The sequence below is a fragment of the Pipra filicauda genome, unplaced genomic scaffold (assembly GCF_003945595.2).
Source record: "Pipra filicauda isolate LSUMZ 115617 unplaced genomic scaffold, ASM394559v2 scaffold7_size6619720_pilon, whole genome shotgun sequence".
Classification (NCBI taxonomy): Eukaryota; Metazoa; Chordata; class Aves; order Passeriformes; family Pipridae; genus Pipra; species Pipra filicauda.
Genome location: NW_024104976.1, coordinates 198,950 through 222,625, shown reverse-complemented (window position 1 = coordinate 222,625; position 23,676 = coordinate 198,950). Strand labels below are relative to the sequence as shown.

The 23,676-nt window shown below is 38.6% G+C and overlaps 1 protein-coding gene across 4 annotated transcripts in view; it reads left to right on the top strand.

Moving 5' to 3' along the window:
* ADAMTSL3 (ADAMTS like 3) overlaps window positions 1-22,631 on the top strand; it is a 174,606-nt gene extending 151,975 nt beyond the window's left edge. For all 4 annotated transcript variants that reach the window (XM_039390045.1, XM_039390046.1, XM_039390044.1 and 1 more), the window contains 8 exons: window positions 9,707-9,889; window positions 11,919-12,038; window positions 12,835-13,047; window positions 15,448-15,631; window positions 18,078-18,282; window positions 19,251-19,360; window positions 19,956-20,170; window positions 20,699-22,631. In XM_039390045.1, coding sequence (XP_039245979.1) covers window positions 9,707-9,889; window positions 11,919-12,038; window positions 12,835-13,047; window positions 15,448-15,631; window positions 18,078-18,282; window positions 19,251-19,360; window positions 19,956-20,170; window positions 20,699-20,808 — 1,340 coding nt within the window. In that variant the 3' untranslated portion in view covers window positions 20,809-22,631. The remainder of the gene's footprint in view (window positions 1-9,706; window positions 9,890-11,918; window positions 12,039-12,834; window positions 13,048-15,447; window positions 15,632-18,077; window positions 18,283-19,250; window positions 19,361-19,955; window positions 20,171-20,698) is intronic.
* Window positions 22,632-23,676: the final 1,045 nt, after the last annotated feature.

Below are 23,676 nucleotides of genomic sequence, written 5' to 3'. Positions count from 1 at the left end.
AGATTTTTCCTGTTCTCCTTTCCTTGAATAAAAAGTAATAAACCACTGACTTCAGAAGACTGAACTTAATAGCACTTTATGCTAATACGTTTGTCTAATAGATGGGACCCAAAAATATGTCTATTTGCAGAGTAGGAGGATGAGGACTTTGTTGTGAATGCTGACAAAGCATCATGTGAATGATCAGACAAACAAGAGTGTGAATAAGAAAAGAATACTAATATTTCTATGCACTCCAAAAGTTCCTACAAACAGGCAGTGTGAATGTTCAAGAGCCTTTTATCATTGTCATACATGTTGATTTACAGGAATGATCTCTTGCATTCTTGGAGGAATAGCCCACTCCAAACCCTTGCAAGTAACCTCTGGAACAAAAGTGCCGTTAGACAGTGATAAAACGTGACTGTCAGCTGAGGATCTCTTAGAGTCACCTGTAAAAATAATTGTAAGAGCCTTTCTTTCAGTGTCAGGGAGACCTTGACTAGATCTGGAGCACTTCTTTCTCGCTGCCTTTCCTCCTGATTGCTCAGAGACAGGGATGTGTTTTCTCTGTGGATGACAACTTCTCTACCTGTCCCAAGTCTTTGTGTTCTCCATGTTCTCCTTGTTCAGGATCCTTCTACACAGACATTACTCGTGCAGATTTCTCTGTGGTGTCATGCAGATACATTTGATCTTTTGGCCTCTCACTAGTCCACAAAACTCCACAAGATGAACCATCTAATGAATAAGGTGTCTGTGTGTGTGAAGAGTATTAGTGCCATGCCAGTAGCAGAATTCTTAAATTACTTCTGAATGTCTTGGCTGCAATGACTTCTGAAGGCTTTTTTTTTTCTGTAGGATAAATAACCTAAAGTACTTTTTAGAGTTGTTCAATCCATAGTTTCCTCTGGGAATAAATCTACACATTGAAGATGTAAAGATTAATATTCTGTGCAGTGTTGGCCTGTTGAGTAAAGGGGTTTTCTCTTTTTCATCATTACTGATTTGATTCTTTTGTCCTTTTGAAAGCTTTTCTTGCACACTCCAAAAATCACATTGAGATTGAAAAAAGCCTTTGAAATGCTGAAGAGCAGTGTATCCTAATAAACAGGAAAGCATCAAAGAACAGACTAAGAAAAGTTAGCTGAACTGCTGAAGCTGATGGTATCGCTTTCTTTTCTCTTTTCAATTTATAACTAAACTATTTTTCCACTAATTATAATAAACTCACTTTTATTGCTCCCACACGAGCATACACTAGGAGATATTCATGGCAGTCTGGATAGATTCATATTCCATTCTTACAGCCAAGAGCTTTTCAATCAACACACATGGTATAAATATCAATACTGATTACTCCAAATTGCTCTTGGATAACATTTATTGTATTTGCAGAAAAGATCACTTTGTGATTATTGCGAAAATAAACTAAAACTGTCAGACTCCATTTATTGTAAAACCTTTGAAAGTTCTAGGTTGAAGTAAAATAGGGGGGAAAGTGGAATTACATATAAAATGTGCGTTGTCTGCCACTTGCTGGTGAGAGAGTGGAAGTGACACACACTGAGCTGAGGTTGTTTATACTTTACATTGAGGCTCTGAAATATCTTGGCACCGAGGCCTTGAAGAGCAGAAACTCCATCTTCATCCAAATTCTGCATTCCTATGAATACATTTTGGCACTCTAATAATAACATACTGATAAAAAATTGTGAGAAATACACAAAACCTGTTGTATCTTTTTGCACAGAAGTTTCACAAAGGTGGACTAACTACTTGGTGTCAGTATTGGAACTTGAAACTGGTCCAGAAAAATCAAGATTTTGATTTTCCATCTGTTCCTTCATTTACCCACACTATTCCAAATGTGACTTTGATGCTATTTTTTGTCTTCTATGCTTAACCCCTCAGAAGACACCAGTGAAGAAATATAGTAGTTTAATACGTAGGATTCCGGCTCTTAATTTCTTTTAGGTTTTTTGTGTGTTCTAAAAGATATTAATAATAGATTCCAGAAATTTGAAGGGGTGAGTAGAGATTTATTTTATGAGGAAGGAATGGCAGTATTTATAATATAAGGAATATATTTTCCTCTTATGCTTTTTACAGTAAGTGCATCTACTTTAGAGTTTTTGTTTGGATCAGACATAAGTGGGAAGAACTGACAGATGTACTTCAGAAGCTTAATTGTGCTTTGCTATGTGTTTTTTAACAGTCTGGGAACCTGAAAACTTTGGATATACCTAAACTGAAAGGTGTGCCTTTCAGTTCAGGTGTGCCTGGGGACTATGCCTGTCATTTTCCCAGTATTAATGGACAGTATGTCCAAGGGTCCAGGCAAGATTCACCAAGTGGTCCAAAGCAATCCTCATCCCAACACTCATCAAGAGTGTTTTGGGACCTCAGTACCTACTGTGTCTCTTTAAAAGCACATTCCTAAGGTCCTTCACTACTTTCTGATGTAGATGTAGCCTGCAGACTTCAGGGAGGAGGGGGGAAAACAAAAATTGAAATAGTTTACAGCATTGCTTTTTTTTTCTCTCACGGCTTTGCTAATTGGAGGAATTTCCTTTAAATTCTTAATTCATGGGGAGTTAAGATGGGTTGTATGACAGTAAAATTTCAAATGCTTCCTACTTCAATTTGCGAAAAAACTGTCAAGAAGTTCCCTAGGCAAAGTTTAACATAATCTAATAGTGTAAAGGAAGAGGCAAGCTCGCTGGTTAGCACCTGATTGAATGACTGAGAGGAACAAGTGGTCAAATTTACTGTGGAGAGAGGGTAGGGTGCCCCAAAGACTGTGCTAGTATTTGTGATTCTCAGCATTTTTATAGAAGTTCTCAAAAAGAATGTGAGCAGTTAGTTGACTACAGCTTTAAAGAATGAAGATTTATACAGGCTAATTGGATCTAAAGCTCTGCAAAGAGTTGCAGCAGGATCACACAAGTCATGTTTAATAGCTAAATGAGGGCAAAGGGTGTTCTGAATTGATATTGCAGAATAAATGTACACATAGAGCAAGTAATTCTAAAGACAGACATATAGACATGTCTGTACCTGAAGACTGTCACTCAGAGAAAGATCTGTGGAGTCATGGTGGGTAGTTCCATGGGAACACCAGCACACTTGCTGGGTGCTGGCCCTAAAGGCAAATCAAATCTAATGACAGGGGAATGGATGGAAGAATAGAAAATATAAACTGGTCATTGCTTAAAGCTCTGGTGAGTTTTGTTTGCAGCTTGTTAATCTCATCTCAAAAACTATATATTAGTGCTGGACGAGGTAGAGAGGACAGCACTATTAGAGGAAGTAGGCTTGATGGTCTGAGGGCTACTTCTGGTCCTGGAACATAGGAAGGTATATTGAGGAGGGGTCATTCAATAAGTGCCATGACTTTTGTAGTCTGCCTACACATCCCCAGGTACCCATCAATGGACAATAAGTGCTTTTAATTGGACTTCAGGTCTAACGAAGGGTAGCAATTCCTCTGTAGTTCTTTAATTTCTGATGAAATTATATTTTCCAAGTCCCTGCATGGGTATGTACTTTATGATGATAAATGTCTGAGTCCTTGGTGATATAGCACTGTTAGTCAGTGAAGTGAAAGTATAATTTCCACAGTTGGGCAAAACAGTCTCTGCTAACAGTGCTGGATTGTGGAACTGCCCTAATGAACACCAACCAAGTCGTTGTTGGGGGTCGACTACAGAATTCAGTCTAGCAATCATTAGTTGCCTTGCTTTAAGTGCCTGATTTTGAAAAATATTAGCCTTAAACTTCTGCAGCTGGAAAAAAGATCAAGTTCTCTTTGAGATGACAGCCAGAGAACTAAACAGAACCCGACAGAGCTGTAGTAAGAGTGGGACAAGAAGGGGTCTTGTTGGGGAACCCCTCTAAGGAGGTCACCAGATGTCGGTAAGAATATCTAAATCCTGCCAGATGCTGCTACCACCTAGGAAGAGGGGCTGGTAGGAAGCAGGAGAGGTAATAGCTTTTAAAGATTGTGAGAGAAGGGGCAGTGTCAGAGGGCAGCTTGGGGGATCTCACCGAGTGCCAGAATGTCTCACGCTGGTGCTCTATCCAAGGCTGTTATTCCTGGTGAAGTGGGCAAGATTCATACTGGTAATTTCAGTAGCAGCAGGGTTTAGGCTTTTTAGGGTTCACTAGAAGTTGATTGTCTGACCATAATTCAGGTGAATATGAAGGCAGTTTATGAGAGAAAATATGAAGACGTATCAGTCAAAGCAATTGCTTTGTAAGTGCACTGGAGGTGTTAGTGAGTGTAGGGTAAATAATAGTCAGATGACATTCATTGTGTGTATTGCTAAAGCAGAAGTGTTTCCTCTGAAAGTTGACATGCAAATTTAGCCTCTGAAATCAGGTAAACTTTTAGTGAAGTGCAGTGAAATGTGCTTTGTGCCAGCACAGTTCTGCCTTGCTCTTGAATGGGAAATACAGAATACTTTATGAGATTCTACATAGCTGGGGGAAAAATTTTTGAAGACATATCCAATGTTTTAGAGCAACTAGTTAGTAGGCCAAGATTTTTATGGTGTGTAATATTTCACAGGGCTTTCAAGGTTGGAGGAAATTTGTTTTTGAACACTGAATATTTTAAGGGCACCCTATAGTGCAGATTCCTTTTCTTTCCCCCCCCCCCTTCTTTTAAACACGTGTTTTGCAGTCCTATCCGGAGCTGGACTTTTTTTCCATAACATTTGCTGTCTCAGGGCCACTCATGGCTTTTTTCATGGAACATTGAGTATCGTAGATCTGCTCCAGTACTAGTGGAAAATAACCTGTGTTTGAGGTCAGAAAAATAGATTAAGCTAATTTTAAAGTTTTATAGCCACTTAGGTCTATAGTAGAAATTTTTAAGAGGATTTAGATCCGTTGCAACAGTAAGATTTGCATTTTTAAGGTTTTTGTAAGACTAAGAAGGCCTGAGTTCAGGAATGCATCTTTGTCAATGAAGGACAATAACAACCATCTTTAATTTTGAGTATGTGTTTAATTGCATTCCCTGATAGGAATGGATTTAGTCTTATGCCTAAGTGCTTTCCTGGTTTGGAGCTGTAGAATGATTGTTTGATTCTGTTATTATCTGAATCCAGTGATAGATCTCCCATTTGAATCACTGAGATCTATATTGCACTCAGGGACTCTGAACCTTTGGCATTTTGGGGAGTTGGTACCTTTGGGATCATCCTCAGCTGCATCTGTTTGGAGATGGAGGATGGAAGGAAACAAAGGTGGCTACAGGCTATTTCCTACCTCTTCCCCTTTCCATTCTGTCTGGGCATCAAACCACGAATTCTTCAGCTTAAAAGTCTTCTTGCTACAATTCTGTGATGGAAAAGGCTCTCAAAAATAGGGTGAAAGTTATTTTTGTTCATTTAAAGTCCCTGTGTAAATCAACCTGTGTGTAAGGGAGAGTTAACCATCCGCAGTAGAATTCAACCCTGTGCACAAGACAAACTCCTCTGTGAAGTCCTACAAATATGTCCCAAAGCTTAAATATAATTTCAGGTCCTTTAAGAAAATAAAAGAAAACAAAAACTTGGGTTTGGCTTATTTTTGCTTAGTTTAGTTTCTACTTGGATAAGAAAACGGTACTTAAAACTCTTAAGGTTTTATTTACATGAGTACTAAAGGGTAAAGAGGTTTTAGGCCTTAACTACTTACCTAGAGAAAAAAAAAGGGTTTTTTAGTGTTTTGATGGTGTGCTTGAACTCTGTCCTGCAGTTTCTCTGTAGGAAAATTGGTGTTTTTCACAGTGTTACTGTAAGAGTCTTGTCACTAGAGGAATGTGGGAATTGTGTACTTTGCCTGCTTTCTCACAAGAGCTGATAGATGACACTTAGCTCAGTGTGCAGTGCTGCATTCCAGTAGGGAAGGAAAAATCTTATCTCGGGAGCAGTAAATATGGAGTCTAATTTCTAAAGGAGAAGCACTGAAAATCTGCATGATGGAAGTTTTTTCCACCTGAAGTGTGCTAATGGTGATTGGGGTTGTGCTCTCTGGTGGGTTATGAGACGGAGTTTAATGCAAAGCACTGTTAAACTAAAAGGTAAAGGCATACCTAAAAATATTTTTTGTAAGTGTCCTCCAACAGTAAGAGTTTCTCCTGATAGGAATTCTAGAAATGAGAGTATAAACAAGAACTCTGTTTCTCATGAGAGTTATGGCACTAAAGGATTTTTCACTGGCCGTATGAACACACAGATAAGCTGAAGCATCCAGAGACCTTGAAATGCATGTGCTGCTTTGCTTAGGAGTGCAAAGGAGTTGGGCTACAGGGATCTCTCTTCTCTAGCTTTGTCTCTTTAATCCATTTTTAGGGTGTCTCTTAGGAGATGTGATAGCACTGTACCATCAGCCTTTTTTCTGACTGATTTCTCTCTGGATGCACAACTCTGAAAGATTCATGTTGCATTTGTGCCCTGTAGTTTTGGGTTCCCCTCAAAGGTTAGAGGCCCCTGATTTCTGATGTACATCTGTGTCCTGACTGCAGAGTGTGCAGAGTCCTGTTCCCCTCTCATCCCTTCATGCTCTATTTCAGCCTGTAATCAGTCCCCAAACTGTTCTCTGAAAGGAATCTTCCTGTTATTCCTTAGCTCAGTGCTCAAGCTGAGGATTTGCTTTAATACTCTTAATGACAACCTAACCAAAAGCCCATGAAAAGGCCACAGAAGGAGCTTAATTGCAAATACCAGTTGTTTTTAAGAAGATAATCCAACATCTCTCAGTCTCACTTTCAGATAGTGATACTGTTTTTCTTATCCATGTAATAAAAAGTTTTGGGGAAAAAAATAGAACCATGAAGTGTAAAATCTTGCAGGGTTCTCAAAATTATTGTGAAGGGGCCAGCTCAGAGGGGCTCAGCACACAGTTCACATAACAATTATTAGCTCCTGGATAAAAATCTTCATGATAGTTTTGGCTAAAGTACGATGGAGGAGTGTTGTAATTATCCCCACTACTATTTTCAGCTCAAACAGCTCACCTTTATGGATGTACCCTAGAGGTATCCAGGTAACATCAACTCCACTTCAAAATGACAGCCTGTGATAACTGTGTATAATGCGTTAGTGTTGGTTTTTTTCTGTGATGTATTTAACTGATCATTTTCCATGGGTTCCCCACACACAGGCTCTTTACCTGTAAGTGCCAGCACCCCAAAGATCACTTGGGTGCATTCACTGTGCATGACAGATGGACTGGCTGCTGGGCTGTTGTGCAGGGCTCTGGCTGCACTTCTGCTCCTCAGACCTCGAGTTTATGTTTATGTGCTCACATTACTCACTTGAGTAAGGGCCTGATTTACTCGTGTGTGGGGGGTATTACTCGCTTGTTTCCCCTAAAGAGAAACATATACAGCTCTTTGGAGAAACAAAGAGGAATCATTTGCTATAACTCGAGTGTAAGGTATGTGACAGAGAGGCAATTTTGAACTTAAATGAGTGGCAAAGCTATTCTGCAGATTTCTGCAAACTGAACTCCAGTCAAGGTTTTAAAAGGCTCTACATATCTCTGAATGGGACATGGCTAGAAGAATAGAGACATGGCTATTTTTCTGGGATAAACTCTAGGATACAAACCATGTTTGGAAGAAAAATATTTTACTTTAGTTAAATCCCTGGAATGAGCTCCATTTCTAAATGCTGTTGTGAGAGCAGAGGGAGGACTGTGTCCCGGGGTGATACTGGGCTGATGTTTGATAGACGCTCAGGTTAAAAGTTTAAACTTGAACCATTCCAAACGTTTTTGTGTTTTGTGGAATTTGACTTTAAACCTTTTTACTTTAGTCCCATCTCAATTGTGCTGCTTCTGGCTTCTTTTTGGCTCTGATTGCTCTGCTGGGTTTTGGTGCCAGTGAGGTTAGTCTGGCTGCAAACCTCTAGGCCTTAAACAGCTCAGCATCCTCACACCACCTCCTCAGCCCATCTGCATAGTAACTATATACTCCTGAATGGCCATGGAAAGTACACTGTAAAGGAAAAATATGTCTGAGAATGATACACTTTAGCCAGAAAGCTGGGGTAAAATGGAAAAAAGACCCTTAAAACAAGACCTTGTCCTAATTCCAAAAGGATTTTTCAAAGTGGCATAAAGCTTTTTCTGGAAACTTGAAAAATAGGCTGGAAACTTGAAAAATAGGCTGGACCCCTGTGCACTCTGCAGATCTATACTTTGTTTTATGCAGCTTCCTTCAGTAAAATACAAATCTACATGGGTTTAAAAGCACCGAACAGCTGCTAAATTGTCTAGAATAAAATCTGTGATTGTGCAGAAGAGTGTTTCTGCTGCCTTTCTAGACAAAATGGCGAGGGGAGCTTTTTCCTTCTGTGAAATAGCAGATTCCAAAAAATATGTCTGGTTCCTATTACAGCAAAGGAAAAACTTGAGGTGTGCGTTGGAAGTGCTAAGCCAGTGATTGAAATGCTAAAGTTGTTCCTGAAGGCCATTCCACATCATGAAGACATCATCTGTAAAGTAATACTGCACAATGATCTGTGAAGAGAGGAGTCTGAATTAGCATTGGATGTGGCTGGAACTTCCAAATGTCCAAAATTTGGGTCGGCTTCTGTAGCAGAACCTGTTTTGGTAGTCTTCAGTGAGCACTGACCGTTGTATTTAGCAAGAAAAAGAGTTCAAATGAAAGACAGTTTATCTGCTCTGACTTGTCTCTTGCCTGCACCTTTGTGCACCTCTGTGGCTGCTCACTGTGCCACGTACATCAACCTACCCGGTGACTTCTCAAGGATTTTGGAACTTGGAAAGAGCATTTCTGCTGCAGCAGCTCAACCAGAGCACAAGCAATGAGGTGTCTGATTTGCCAACTAGCAAAATATCTTTTTAAGGCAAATGTTTGAGGAATGTAAAACAGTAGAAGTCCTCCCACTGGTACTGTGCCAGTGGAAAAATCATCTCATTAAAAATAAATGTCCAGAGTACTTTGTTGATTAAAATTTAAAATGAAAAGTTATCTTCAAATGCTGAGGTTCTCACAGCTCAAGAGTTACAGCAGGAATGATGATAGCCTTTGGTTTTCTATGCCATGATAACCGAGATTGCTTAACAACTGAGTCCCTCTTTCTCTTCTTTTCTCTTCACACTGTTGTTACTTGGTGGATAGATCACATCTGCAACTTGGAGAGGTTTTCAGGAGTTTTTTGGCATAAATTTGCCACATGTATTTTCTAATCTAATTGATAAATACATCCTTTTTTTTTTCTTTAATAGAAATATTTTTCTCCATTTATTTTTTCTTTCTTTTTGATCAGAAATGGAATATTCATTTCTTCCTCCATGTATTTTGAGAGGCAAGTTGAATGTAGAGGGTCTGTGCAGATCTTTACATCAGCTGGTCCTGACTGGGTTTAATGGTCTCACATCTTGTTCAACAGCAAGACACGAGAGCACATTGCTTTTGTAGAACTGGTAGCAGTTTTTAAAGCTGTCTGTGAGCTTGGCTTTACAGTACTTTAATTTTAACCTTTAATCTTAGTGGGATGCTGAATTACTAGGAAGGCTCACAACTGAGAAGTTTTCTTGTGAGTGTAAAAAGTGCTTGTTTTGCTGCAATGTTGTTACTTTGGTTCTCCCCCCTGTGAAATGACAATGGAAACCTGGGATTCTTGGATGTTACAGTATCAGTTAGCAATATAAACCCTACGGTTTATCTCTCACAATAAATGCTTTAATTACTTGCATTTTAAAGGTGTTCCACAACCAAACGTAACATGGTTGAAGAAGAAAGACATTCTACAAATCAATTCTTTCTTGGTTTTGAATGGCTCTTTATTTCTGAGGAATGTTTCCTATGAAGATGCAGGAATATACACCTGCAGAGCAACTAATGCTCTCGGAAAAGCTGAAGCTGCTTCTGTTCTCCAAATAACTGGTAAGTGCTAAACGAGAATTCCTTACTGATAACAACAGGGAGACACTTTATAATCAAAATTTAACAATAAAATAGTTGGGGGGATACTTAGCACTTTATTAGGAATTTGGAATTTTTGATTGCATCTGACTCCCTGGGATCTGTTCTTTATTTTGTGTTTCCTGTAATATGGATCTGTGTACAGACAGTTTGACTCTTCACTTCAAGGTTATTTCATCTTCTTGATTCCAGGCAACAAATATCAGCCCTTAAAACCAGCTGACACATTAGAAATTAAATCCACTGTCATGTTACATTGTTCCCCGTGCTTTTATCTAGGGAAACAGAGCAGGCTTCAGTATTAAGAAAATCTGCAGGGAAATGCAGGAAAAGGAAAGCAAAGACTGGTTTTGGGATTTGGTTTTTGTTTTGTTTGTTGTGTTGGGGTTTTTAATTATCGAGGCCAATAAAATGTAGAGACATGGAAATAAAAAATCTGAACGTGAACTGCTGACTCTCAGAATAGAAAATGTAAAGAAAAACTCCATATAGAATACCCTATTGTAAGTAGATTAATAATGTAACACTGTATAATACAATCTTGCCTTGCAAATCACTCCAGTAAATGGATCATTTGGCTCTAGAGATGAGCTTTCTCACTATTTTGCTGTACACAGAGCAGCACAGCTCCCCATGGCCAATCCTGCTACAAAGCTCTCTTTCTTGGGCACACACGGAGGGCAGGTTGGACATGTTTGGGTCTGTTGGCCGAGGAAGACGTTCCAGAGGCATAATATGAGTCTCTGTCTGAGGATGAGTGTAGGCTGAAGCTGCCTTCCTGGTTTCAGTTTTCCTGGAGTACATGAAAACTTGGGATGTTCCAGAGGGGAATATTATTACAATGACGTGACTGGAAGATTGCTCACAGGAGTCTGAACTTTGTTTCTATTCCTGGTCACATGACATTAGTTTAAATAAATCTGGAGCAGGTAGGAGAGGGCCAAATTCTGCAAGTTTTTGGCTGTGCAGGACTGCGGTGAAATGGGAGGACTTCTGCTGTCAGGATTTGCAGATTGCACCAACTCAGTGTTGTCTAAAACAACATCACAGCAGTTTTTGGTCTTGGCTACAGCATTTACTGCCTGACCGAGGGCAGTCCAGCAGAAGCACAAAGTCTGTGCAGCCTTTCCAATAAAAGTTCCTAAGGCCTGACATGGCAACCGGTTTTTTGCCTGTCGAACTGGCATCACTCTGGTTTTGTGAACACTTGTTTTGTCCCAGTGTTTACAGACAGGCAGGAGGCTTCGTACAGACATTACACACTGAGGAAAAGGGTTTAACCCATGTAAAATAACCCACAGAGGTTAGAATGTAGCAGGGCATTTAAACTCTTCTGGAGGAAGAGTCATGGATATTATGTACATTCATTAGAAGAGAATTGTTGACTAAGTGGTAAGAACTGTGTGTTACTGACAGATTGCCCACATTTTTGGCAGTTATTCTGCCAGCATATGATAGAAAGGAGGAGTTGCTATAGTGATAGGCATTTGGTTCTGCATACATTATGCTATCTGTGTGCATAATGAGATTTTAAAAGATTTTCTTCTTTTTTTCTGTTGTAGCACTTTGTCTGAATTCCATCTCATAGAACAGAGGAACTGCCCTGAGAGAATTCCTCTGAGAGAATTATTTTTCTTACAATTTCTGTATGTTAGTGGCTTGTAATGAAACAATAAATAACCTTGGCATGAAAACCAGGAAATGCATCCTGTAAATCTTGTTTTTACACTAAGTGTTACAGGCCTATTTTTCTGATAAATTCAATAAATTTGATTAATGTAGAAACTTGCATAAACAAATAATTTCTGTGTTTCCCTGCTTACATATCTGAAGTTTATTTGCTATATGGGCATAAATGAAGTTGATCCTAAAGAATTGCAAAGTGCTACTAATCCTGCTTCATAACTAGCATGCTGGATATTTTGATAAATTTTTTTTAGCATCACGATTTAATTCTTGGTAAGAAGAGATCTTATGCATTGTGTTACAGAACAAAGATTTACAGAGAGTAGCACTCAATTCTCAAAGGGAAGCAGAAGAAGGCGTATCATAATGGCATCTGGAATTGGTACAAATGTCACTGTGGTACCTGGAGATCCGCTAAGAATAGGTGTGTTGTCTTTTCTGCTTTGTCATTTATATTATTTATTTATTTATTTCATTAAGTTGAAGGGGGGCCCATGGAAAAAGTGAGTGTAAGTCCCAAGAGTCCAGGTTTGGTGACCACCTGGATTTCCTAACTCTGCCTCAGCTTTCTGTTATCACAGAGGAAGCCTTAGAGTAAGACACATGGTAATTTTTTTATTCAGCTTTCCAAAAAATATTTTAGAAGGGTGACCTTTTAGACATCTTGAGGTGACTCATTGTGACACTAAAGCTGCATAATTACTCTTTGAGCTTCACTTGAAAAAAGTGGGAGGGGATTCAGCTGGGCTCTAGAAATGTTTGGGTTTTTTTTCCCTGTCTAAATGAAGGCCTCTGCATTCCTGGTTGCAGCCATGGAGTGAAAATGCAGCAATTTTATTCAACGTGTTTATGATTCCTTTCACCAAACAGATAAAAACTCTTTAATTACAGACTTATTTGCATATTACAGAGTCTGAGATTAAATCTTTATTTAAATAATCGCTCCCCCCATCCACTTTGTTTGTATATAAGTTAAGTTTATAAGAACCTACTGAAAGGGAAAATATAAAGAAGTGTGGTAAGTGTTACCACAGACCTGATATCCCTCCAGGAGCAGTCAGGATTTTGGGCCATAGTTTGGACTTCAGTGAATTTATGCATATGCTTGTTTTTAATTAGAATGGTAATGTCTTTTATGAAGAATCACACAGTCACACATCCTTGTTCACAAACGTTTCAGTGTGTCTAGGAAAACCTGCTAAAATCCTGTTGATTTTCAGGTTGCCCGGTGCTGCCCAGCTACAGACACACAGTCCACTGGCTTTTTGGAGATAGTCCAGTTGAGGAAGTTAAGACCTTGGAATACCGAACCCTGGTTGGGGGTCGTATCCTAGAGGTGAACACCAACTCTGGTCAATTTGCTGGACAATTCCAATGTTGGACTTCAGCTAGTGCAAAACTAATGTCAGTTTGGGTAAATGTCAAGAAGGAAGGTTTGTTGAAAATTATATGACAAATTCTTGAATTTTAAAATATATTCTTTCGCTCTGTAGAGACTTTCCTGAAAACTAACCTGCTTTTGTGCATTGAAAGTAATTCACAAATACATGTTTAACTTCACATATGTGGATAGTCCCATTTAGTCAATAGACAATGCCTCTACTCAGAGTTGGATATGGGAATTAATGTGTATCCAAATATCATGTTGGGGTTCTGATTTCTTACTTGTGTATCTGAGAAGCTGAGAGAATGGGTCTCTTCTGCTTAAACATTTTTAAATCAGGCAGGCATTTCTCCTTCAACAAATGATACAAATTGCTGCTGTGATAGCCCACCAAACTGAAACAAAACTGACTTTGAGGTTATCTTTGGAAATACCTTCATTATGATCAAAATAATTTTAATATAACTGCTGTAATCCAGCATCATTACAATCAGTATGGTAGTGATCTTACTGCAGTCACCCTTAAACATATCAGTGTACCAGGGCACACTGCACACTCACTGATTTCCATGTTAAGTTTTCAAGACTATCTTGTAATGTTCTCCAGTGTAATGCACTTGCACAAAACCACATTGGTAGGTTATAAAATGTACAACTGAGGATTATAGATGAAGTTGAGAAGAATCTTACATATGCACCAGCAAGACAATCGTCTGTATCTGCAAACATGTTATAAAGCTTTAAACATTTTAAATATTTTAGAAATTAATTACGTTGTCTTTTTAAAAGCCCAGTTATAGTTAGGAACTTAGATCCTCCTAAGAGTCTGGCAACAAAGCATCAAACTCCCTTTGACATTAAAAAAAAAAAAAAAATTCTGACCAGTCAATTCCCAGGGAATGCAAATCAGATTTAAAAAGGAGTACCTGTTGAAATTCGAAGGTTCTGTATGTGTTTTATCTCTTACCCTATCAATATGGTTTGGCTTGTGGTGTGAAGGACTCAGGCAGTAGGATCAGATCCCCTGTGCTGTGTATAAGGGTATTCTCAGTGACTGTTTCATGGGTGAGGATGGTTCTGGTATGTCTGGGGTTAGAGAGTCAGTTACATTTGCAAAGTAATTTTACTTAAACGTATCTATGATCAAAAAATTTATTTTAAAAATAAAAATTAAGTAAAAATATTAATGAACTGAGTCAGAAAAATATTCTAGTAGAATTTATCAAAAAATAAGTCCAGTCCTCCTTGATCCTAATCTAGAGCTCGCTACAGTTAGAACTTCTGAACAGGTCTAGCCAGGTCCTGAACTCTCCACCTGCTTTAGTGTTGTCCAATCCCCTTTCCCAGCCAGGTTGCTCAGTATTTTGGGGTGATTTCATTTTGTAGTTGTGAGCTTTAACTCTGATTGACACTTACGTAAATGTTTCATCATGGCAATACCAATGCATTTGTGAGACTGCATAATCTCCTTTGGTGGTTTTTGCACAGTAGGCATATTGAGGGCACTTCTGAGCAGTATCATCCTAGTTAAACAAACAATACAGTCTCTCCATCATACCTACAGTCAGTAAATTTAACTATTTCTACTTTGAAAAAGGCCCTTCTGTATTATTTTAAGAAACCCAGAAGTAATAAGGAAACATTGAAAAACAATAAGTTAAAGAATTCATTATGTGCTGGAAGAGTGAGCCTGTGGACACAGCTGGTAGCTATCAATTATTCTTGGTTATTATAGAAAAACCTGACTCCTTCTGTGATCACATAAAGATCTGTCAATATTGCATAGTACTTCATCTTTTACCAAGTGTCAAAAAAAAATTTTGGAGGAAGGGGTAAGTGTGGAATTGTGACTAAATATAAAGGTAGTAATTGTCAGAAGTGATCGGTTTTTAATATAAAACGCTCTTTAAAAGAAATTCCTTTTTTCATCTTACCAGATGCCTCAGTAGCAAATTATTTTTGCATTAAGTACTTCTCTGTAGTTTAGTACAGGATTTTCTTAAATCCTGAAATTATGTGAGGTGTCTGGAGTAAGATGAGTTTTCTTCAGAATAAACTTATTGTAGAACAGCAGGAAACCTAGAGAGCCTGATTTATAGTTTCCTCTTTTTAGTTTGCTCATTATATAAAAATGTTATGAAAGTTTTAAAAGAAGCTCCTCAGTTCCTACTGTGAGCCAGGTTCTGCCCTTCATATGCACATATGCTGATCCCATTTGCTTTTTAGAGAGCTTTGTGCTCATAGGTAAGGGCTGAACTTGAGGGGAAGCTGAGTAGGACTAAATTCTACTTTGGCTCATGATCCCTTTTCATAATGCTGAAATATTTGCTTGTCTACAGAGGATGCAGTATCTGTCCAGCCTATAGAGTATGCTGCCAAATCAATCAAAATGTGACACAGTTACAAGGTACAGTGCCTCTCTCACACTTCTTCCAATTGCATTTCTTAGATTATGCATGGGAATATGCTGAGTGGAGTCCTTGCTCTGCGAGCTGTGGGCATTCAGGAACCCGCTCCAGAGGGCTACAGTGCATGAACGCAGAGAAACAGAAAGTAAACGAATCCCAGTGCAGAGAGCTGCAAAAGCCAGTGATTATTCACCAGTCATGCAACAAAGAGGACTGCCCTGCCAGGTAACCTCCTTTGTACTCTATTTCCATGTGCTCTATGTGTATTAAAATGCACTCACAACCTCCTGAAATTGTGTTTTTCCATGAAATTTCTGTGTTTGTACTCCAAGTCTGAAGTTTGGGGTTTGTTTCATCATGAACCCTGAAGCATGAGAGATGTGAAAGTGGATCCACTAGCAAGGAGGGAAACACTTGATTCAGCTGAATAAGATCAGAGTGTGTCTTCATGCTGCTGCAACAAGTCCTGCTGCTATCACACCTCAAAAGCTAAGCTGGAGATTTTTCTGAGACACTGTGATGTGTTACTTTTGTGGAATCTGTGCCACCCTACAGAGAGAAAACTCTTGGTGTTTAGAGCAGCCAGGATACTTTGTGTTCACCTGCTCTCAGTTGTGCCAACAGAGCTCTGAGAAGGATGATTGCTGTGGAATGCTTCATTTGTCTCTAATACCATTCAGCACAGTGCTCCTCGCATGCCCTTCCCTGCCAGTTTTCTCACCAGATCAGCTGAGGTACCTTGTGATCACGGGGCTGAAAATATTTATATCGCAGACAACTACACCTCAGCAACCAAAGGGCAAAACCTTACCTTGAGACTACTTGAGTTGCACTGAGCATTCCAGCCCAACAAGATGTTGCTCTAGGTCATTAGCAGGAAACCCTACAGGAGTCCTCAAAACAAGTGCTTTCTGTTGCTTTAAGGAATTGGCCGTCACTGTCAGCAAAGTAAAAATCTGTGAGGGATGCACACACTTTGGAGTTGTCCCTCACCGAAAAATGTTGGGAGGGAAGTGTTAAAACCTTAACTGACATTGTGGGAGTGCATCTTGCCAGTATGTTCTAACTCTGTTCTAAATAGAGAAAACATAGCAACAGATTTATATCAGAAGAAATTTGTTTATATTTCATTATTAGCAGCCAAAAACCAGATCATCTTAAATAGTGAGACTGAACTCCAGCCAGCCCATAGAAAGCAAACATTTTGCCAGTGGAAAGATACTGAAATGGAACCAATAGTTTGAAACACAGTTGCAGGTTTCCCTCTCAAACTCCAGCCTTTTGGAGCAGATGACAGGAGGATACAAGAGGGCCTGGTGCTCCCCTGAGCAAGGTCATGCCTTTCAGTGAATTGCAGGGCTTGACTTAATCACTGGACCCGGAGTATTCACAACGAAAACAAATCAGTTGTTTCATGTGGCTAAACGGAATGGGCACTGAACCGTCTTTTAAAATACTTTGATTTGTTCTGCTTTTAATTTGGCTTTATGTATTTGCCAGTGGAAGGGAATTGTGTGTATAGTAACATAATTAGCTCTGCCTTGAGTTACACATGTATGCTAACATATACATTGCTTCTCTTTTGTGAAGCATTCCATGCTTTCCATACAGGAGCATCCCAGATGCCTGAAAATACAGAAAATAGCCATGTGTCTGGTTCTTGGTACCTGTAACTTCTCCTCTCCCTGTGATTACTGGCCTGGGAGGGAAGTGCAAAATGTCCAGACTTCCCATTTCCACACTTACTGATTTCTGCACAACCTTCTCATCCCAAGGCAGCTCTTTAGAAAGTACCCATAGAATTACAAAGACTTTAAACATACAGTCAGTGCCATCATGGGCCCTTTTTATTCAAAGTGTTTTTCATGTGTTTAATGGCTTCTTTCTGTCACAGCAGAGAAGTACAGTTAAGCAAATATAAGGGTTTGAGTATGTACTTAACTTGTGCTTTGCTGTGCATGTGCTGCACCAAAATGTTTGCAAAAATACTTGCACTTTAAAAGAGAGAGAAATGCAAGGGTGCAGCCTGTGAAAGATTAGTCTTCCTTGAAGGAATATAGGCTGCTTGACTGTAAGAAAATTGAGTAATTGCTGAAGAGAATAGAACATTTTTCCTGTTATCACAGTTGTGCTACACATGAAGTCCCATTCTGTATTTCTAGCCTAGATCTATGAAAAGATCAACTAAATACATTGTATTACCACCTTCTGCCTACCCAGTGTTGTTCCTAGCTGCCAAGACAGACTAAATCTTTGCAACTTCTGATCAATAAGTAACATGTTCTGCTTGAGCCATCATCTAGCAAGATCTCCATGCAATAAATTTGGATGAGTTATGACACCTGTCACCTTAGTAGTAAATAAATTGGTACCATTCATTTTATAAGTTATGGAGAAGTACACTGTCCTTCCTTCTGAAATGTCACATCCAGCAGGGTCTGTAGGGCTTACCTAGCATGGTAACAGGCAGTGTAATTTCTATTAGCATATATGCTAAGTCATCAGTTAACCACATTTATAAGATCTTGCTTAACTGAATAAGCTGATTCTAAGTGTTCTCACATCCAAAACTTGCAATGACAGGTTCTTTTGATTTTTATTTGCCAACAATTGCTGTGAGCTACCAGCAAGTTTGCACTAATTGCTATAAATTTGTCTATGCCTCCTGTAGGTGGGTGGCTGGTCCGTGGTCTGAGTGCTCTGCATCTTGTGGCGATGGATTCCGCCATCGACAACTCACATGTCAACAACTAAAAGCCAACGGCAGCATGCTGGCACTGCTGCCAGGAGCTTGTACACACAGGGATCGGCCTGTGGGAAGGAAACCCTGCACGGGCCACTCGTGTTCAGTGGGGCCAGTACAGACAAAGGGACAGGTAACTACAGCGTCTGTCTTGAAACTCCATATATTGTAAAAGTGTGTCAGTGTCATAACACCACTGGCTGAACGTCTGTCCTCTTGCACGGGGGAGGAGCTCTGTGGCAGTAGCTGTAATTACCTTTCAGACCAGTCAATTAGAAATCTTGGTTTGGGTTTTTTGTTTGTTTGAGGGTTTTGGTTTTTGGTTGATTGGTTGGTTTTTTGGTTTTGTGTGTGTGTGTTTTGGTTTGGGTTCTTTTTTTCATTTTGTGATATCTGAGCAACTTTTATTTGTTGAAGACTTGACCCAAAACCAGAGTATCAGCTTCAGTATATTTTACAAGCTAAGCCATTTTGATGTATTTCATTTTCCAAGCTAGTATATTGCTTTTATTGCAGTCTTATAAGAACACAGGTTGCAAAGCTGTACTTGTGAAGTCCCCAAAAAAGACATATAAATGTGCTTCAACAGCAGTTGCCACAATATTTAGTGCATAGAACAGTTTTCCTGTGTTTTCTGTTTCTTCCTTTATGCAGTAAATTTGTGTTCATATTGATACAATTTTTATCATTATTAACATTAAATGGCAATACTATTTACTATTTGATGTGAAAAGTAATGACTTAGAATTACTGTTACCACATTCCCGATACAGGTTTCAGCAAAGCAAGTTTGTGATTGTCAGAGGTACAAAAAGAATGTTGTAGCAGTAGGGTTATGACCTTATGGGAGCAGACAATGGATTCAGCTTTAGAAATAAGCAGGAAAGTCAGTGTCCTGGTGAAATTCTATGCAGAGAATCCAAAACATCTAGGCTTTATCTGAACTGAGGTGTGATAGGGCTGAAGAAGGAGAAACACAGAGCAAGAATTATGGCTGGGCTGTGTAGCTGTAGTTGAGTAGCTGCCTAGGAGGGTAATTCTGTTGTTATTAATTTGGTTGTTTCTTTTTCTCTCCCCTCACCCTTTTCTCTCTATTTTCAGTGCTCTGGTCGCTGTGTAGGCCGCCCTGTAGGTTTACAGCATCGTCATTTTATATGTCAACTTCGTAATGGATCTTTGGTGCCAAACTCTTTTTGTGATGAAAGAAAGAGGTAAACAGTTTGACAAAGTTACAAGTTAGATTCTTTAGACAATCAACTTAAAGGTACAGGATTGTCAGTGCAGTATAAATATGCAAATTCTTTTGTACCAAATACAAGGAAGGAAGGTAGTAACAGTTATGCCTTTGTAGATACTGGATGAATTCAGGAACCCCTGAGTGCAGAGGTTATGCACTAAGAACTTGGAGCATCCAGTATGCAGTTTTCAGGGTCAGTTAAGTTTTCCTAAAGGTAAAACACTTTCTATTCCAGGATTGAGAAACTGGTTTAAAGGAACAGGGCCTTGTCCTTTGTTCCCTCATGAGTGAGAAGGTGTGATGAATGGGCACAAAATGAAATCCAGGGAATTCAACTTAAATATAAGAAAAAACTGGAACAGGTACCCAGAAAATTTGTGGAGCCTCTATTCTTGGAGACATTTAAAACAGAGATGATCTTGAGCATCCTGGTCTAGTAGGCTGTGCTATGAGCAGGAGGTGTGGGTTAATCAGTTCCAGACGCCCCTTCCAGCATCGGGTATATCACTCTGTGAATAAGGGTTTAGCAAAAAAGCAAAGATTTAACTGCCACTTCTTTCCCTCCACAGGCCTCCTGTCAGAAGAAACTGTTCTTCAGAGGCATGTGATGTCTATTGGAGGACAGGCCCTTGGAGGCCTTGCAGTGTGGACTGTGGGAGAGGATTTCAGTCAAGACGAGTGTACTGCGTACACAGACAGAGTAATAAACCTGTGGCTGATCAGTATTGTGGATGGAGGAAGAGACCAGTGACCTGGCAACACTGCAATGTCACATCCTGTGGCAGTATGTAAATGTTTATTTAAATATGAGCATAGTAATAGTTTGTAGCAGTTATATTAGAAAGTGACTCACAGTTGTACACTAATGATTCTGCAAGCATTTGATTGTACATCAAAGGTAAAACTATCCTCTCCAAGGAGCACTTCATAATCCTGGGGTTACTTTTCTCCAAGTAGGCCAGTTTGATATTAAAGCCTCAAAAGCACTTTTAGAAACAGGATATTTAGGAAGTTGTTTTTTTGCAGACTTCCCTACATGACTGTGCCAGTTGTGACTCACAGGTCTCTGAGCAAGCTGGTAATTCCTCCAAGATGGGGTAGTGTTCTGAAGCAGACAATAAGTAAATGAATGCAGTGAGATCACACCTCTTGTGACCTTGTTTAGCTTTGAATTCACTGTTGCTAGGAATGCACAGTAAAATAATTACAAAGCTACCAGGAATCCATCAGTTGTTTACAATTACAGTGACAAGTTCTGCTGTTTCTCTTTTGTTCATTATAAAGCCTTGTAATGTCTAAATATATTTTTCAGAAGGCGAATGCAAGGATACAACTCACTACTGTACATTTGTAAAGCAACTAAAGTTATGCTTGATAGACACCTACAAACAAAGATGTTGTCAATCATGTCAAGAAATGTAAGTCCTCTATGGCAAGTTCATGATGCTGCAGTGAAGAGATGAGAAGAGAGGTCCATTAATCTAACATGCTTGAAGTATATACTTGTAAAAGAGACATTAGTTGTAAAATTAAATGGAAACGTGGGGCTAATGAAAAAAACAGTATTACAGATTGATGTGCTGGACAGGATATTTTTTCTGGGAACTTTTATTATTCACTCTTTGCAATGGAACTTTTAATGTTTTAAACATTTTCATTTCTGGATTAGCAAGATCATGGCATATCATCTGTAAAATTTTACAGGCCATCACATTATAATTTTATCAGGGGGAAAAAAGCATTACCTAAAAACAGCAGATAGGGCTTACTGTCCTTAAGAGAAAATGTCACAAAAATACTTTGAGAAATTTTGCAGCAACTATTGACCCCTAGGTTTTCAATTTTTTTATTATATTTAACACAATTTTTAAATTTATAGAAGCTGTGGCTTGTTGTTGTAAAATTTTTGGCAGCAACCTTATTTTCATAAACAGCTTGAGCTGAAGGGTTGATCTCACAGGATATGTTTTACCGATATTAGCTGTGAGATGGATACACAGAAGTACATTCAATTTTTCATGCTTGTACTTATGTGTATGCAGTAAAAGACACTATAGATGCTAATACAATTTTCAAAGCTGTTTTGAATAAATGAGGTGTCATTTTTTGTTGTTTCTATTCTAATTCCAGTCTCTGAAGTACGATTGAAGTTCTGGCACGATTACACTTCAGTACTGATAATAAATTAGACAGAAGGCTTCCTTGTCAGAGCTGTGAAGGAAACTGTGATCATTGTTCTCTTGCACATCAAGTCAAATGGGGAGCCAATAACTGGCCAAACATGGCTGTCAGATTTCCTGTCTTGAATAATCATTTTATTTTTCTCCATTAATGGGGAAAAATGTCCAAGGAGGAATTATTAATTATGAAGATAAACAAGTGAAAGAAGCCTATTTTGAGCAGTTTTCCATCAAGATGACTTTTCATCATGACCATTAACCATCTGAGTCTTTTGCAAGTTGATAAATTCTTATTATGATATTCCTGGCTAAATTATTTTCCATATTGCAGATTGTCTGATTTGGGCTGTAAGCAGAGGGAACCCCACAGGAGGCAGAAAATAAATGTTTTTTTTCTTTTGTAGTTTCCAAACTACTGCTCATATTGGAGGGCTGAGTGCTTGCATTGACTTGGCTCTTGTGTTACACCACTGAGCTGTTCCAGGCTGGCGAGCAGGTGTGCTGTTAGAGCAGTTCCTACCCAGCATTCCTGCACAGGGTTTGCATCACTGAAAATTAGGTTAGCACTACTGTATAGAAAATGTTTAAGGTGGACTGTTGAGTCCAGGGCTGACTGCAAGGAGAGGATATTCCTGATCATTACCTTTAAAATCAGCAATGGGTCTTGATTGTTTAAGCCGTTTTTTTTTAAATTAAAATAAAACATTTGTAAGATACTTTTGTAGATATTTATTGTCTGATTTAAAAGTGCAATATTTTGTTTTGTACAGTGTTTAATAAAGATTTTTGGACGTATATTTTTTCTTATTACCAAAATTTCTTATTCATGTTTTCCCTTTATATTTAAAGTTTTCAAATGTTAACACATAGCATTTTTTGTTGCGTTAACTCTGTCTTTGATTAAGTATGCATGCTATACAGAAGCAGTGCTGTAAATGTTTCTTATTGCAATTGGCATGACATTCCTCTGTAGATTATTTTATTGCTTCTCCAGTAACTGAAGATTTTAGCTTTCTTGAATGTAGTTTTGATATTTCTGAAATAAAGTATAGTTTGATTATTCAACACTGTGATTACCCAGAGATTGTTTATTATCGTGATTTTCATGGTAGCCATGCTTTCATTCTTTGTTATTTTATCAACTTCCTATGTCCATCATTCTGGGATTTTTTCAGAGCCTCAGTTCATATTTTTAACAGCTTATCAGACAGATTCTCAGCTTCACTACAGTCTGGTTTGCACTACTGTTAAGAGATAACATAGATGTAACCTGAGTGAAAAAGAAGGAAGAGAATTTGCCAAAATTCAAACAAGTCAGCTCTGATTCACTGAAATCTAGAATCAGGATTCTGTAAAAGGTGGAATAAAGTTACATTTCTCTGCTGGGCCTTCACCAAGCAGGGTTCATTTAGATCCTACAGAACAGCTCCATGTTTTATATTTAGTGAGTGGTGAAAATAGCTACATGAAAAAGAAGTTGTTTCAGAATATCCAATATCGGTAATAGTCGTTAGAAAGAAGAGTCTCATAAACAGTATGAACACTAAAAGCCTTTAAAAAATTTTATTAAATAGAAATCAAATGTCTAGCAGTGGATGGTGGTGTTCCAGAGTTATCCTAGATGGTAATATTGGCAAAGGTAAACGAGTCTGTTTAATTTTCCTTTGGTTCAGCAGTGCATTCCCTTTTTGCAGTCTTGAAAACAAAGTAAAGATTCTGTGCAGTCTGCTGCTGTATGGCAGAGTGCATGGAAAGCTCTTCTAGAATAGCAACTGAATCCATGAATAACTTCTCTGCTTTTACATCTTGGTTTAGCATGACATCATAAAATGCTTTTTTAACAGCTGTTATTTTGGAAAAATATTAGTTTTCCAGCCTCCTCTTCATTTGATCTGCATTTCAATAATATGTTGCTTATGAAAAAGTTGATTTCAAGTATTGAATACTGTCTGAAGGTTTATAGTATCATTTGATGCTTTTTCTGGAAGCAGTATCAATATGTTGTGGCTCTTTCAACTGTAAAGTAATAACGACTTCTCTCTTTCACTATTTAACTTAGGAGAAAACATTAAGGACAAAATGAAAGGCAATATGCCCCTCCACCCTAAAA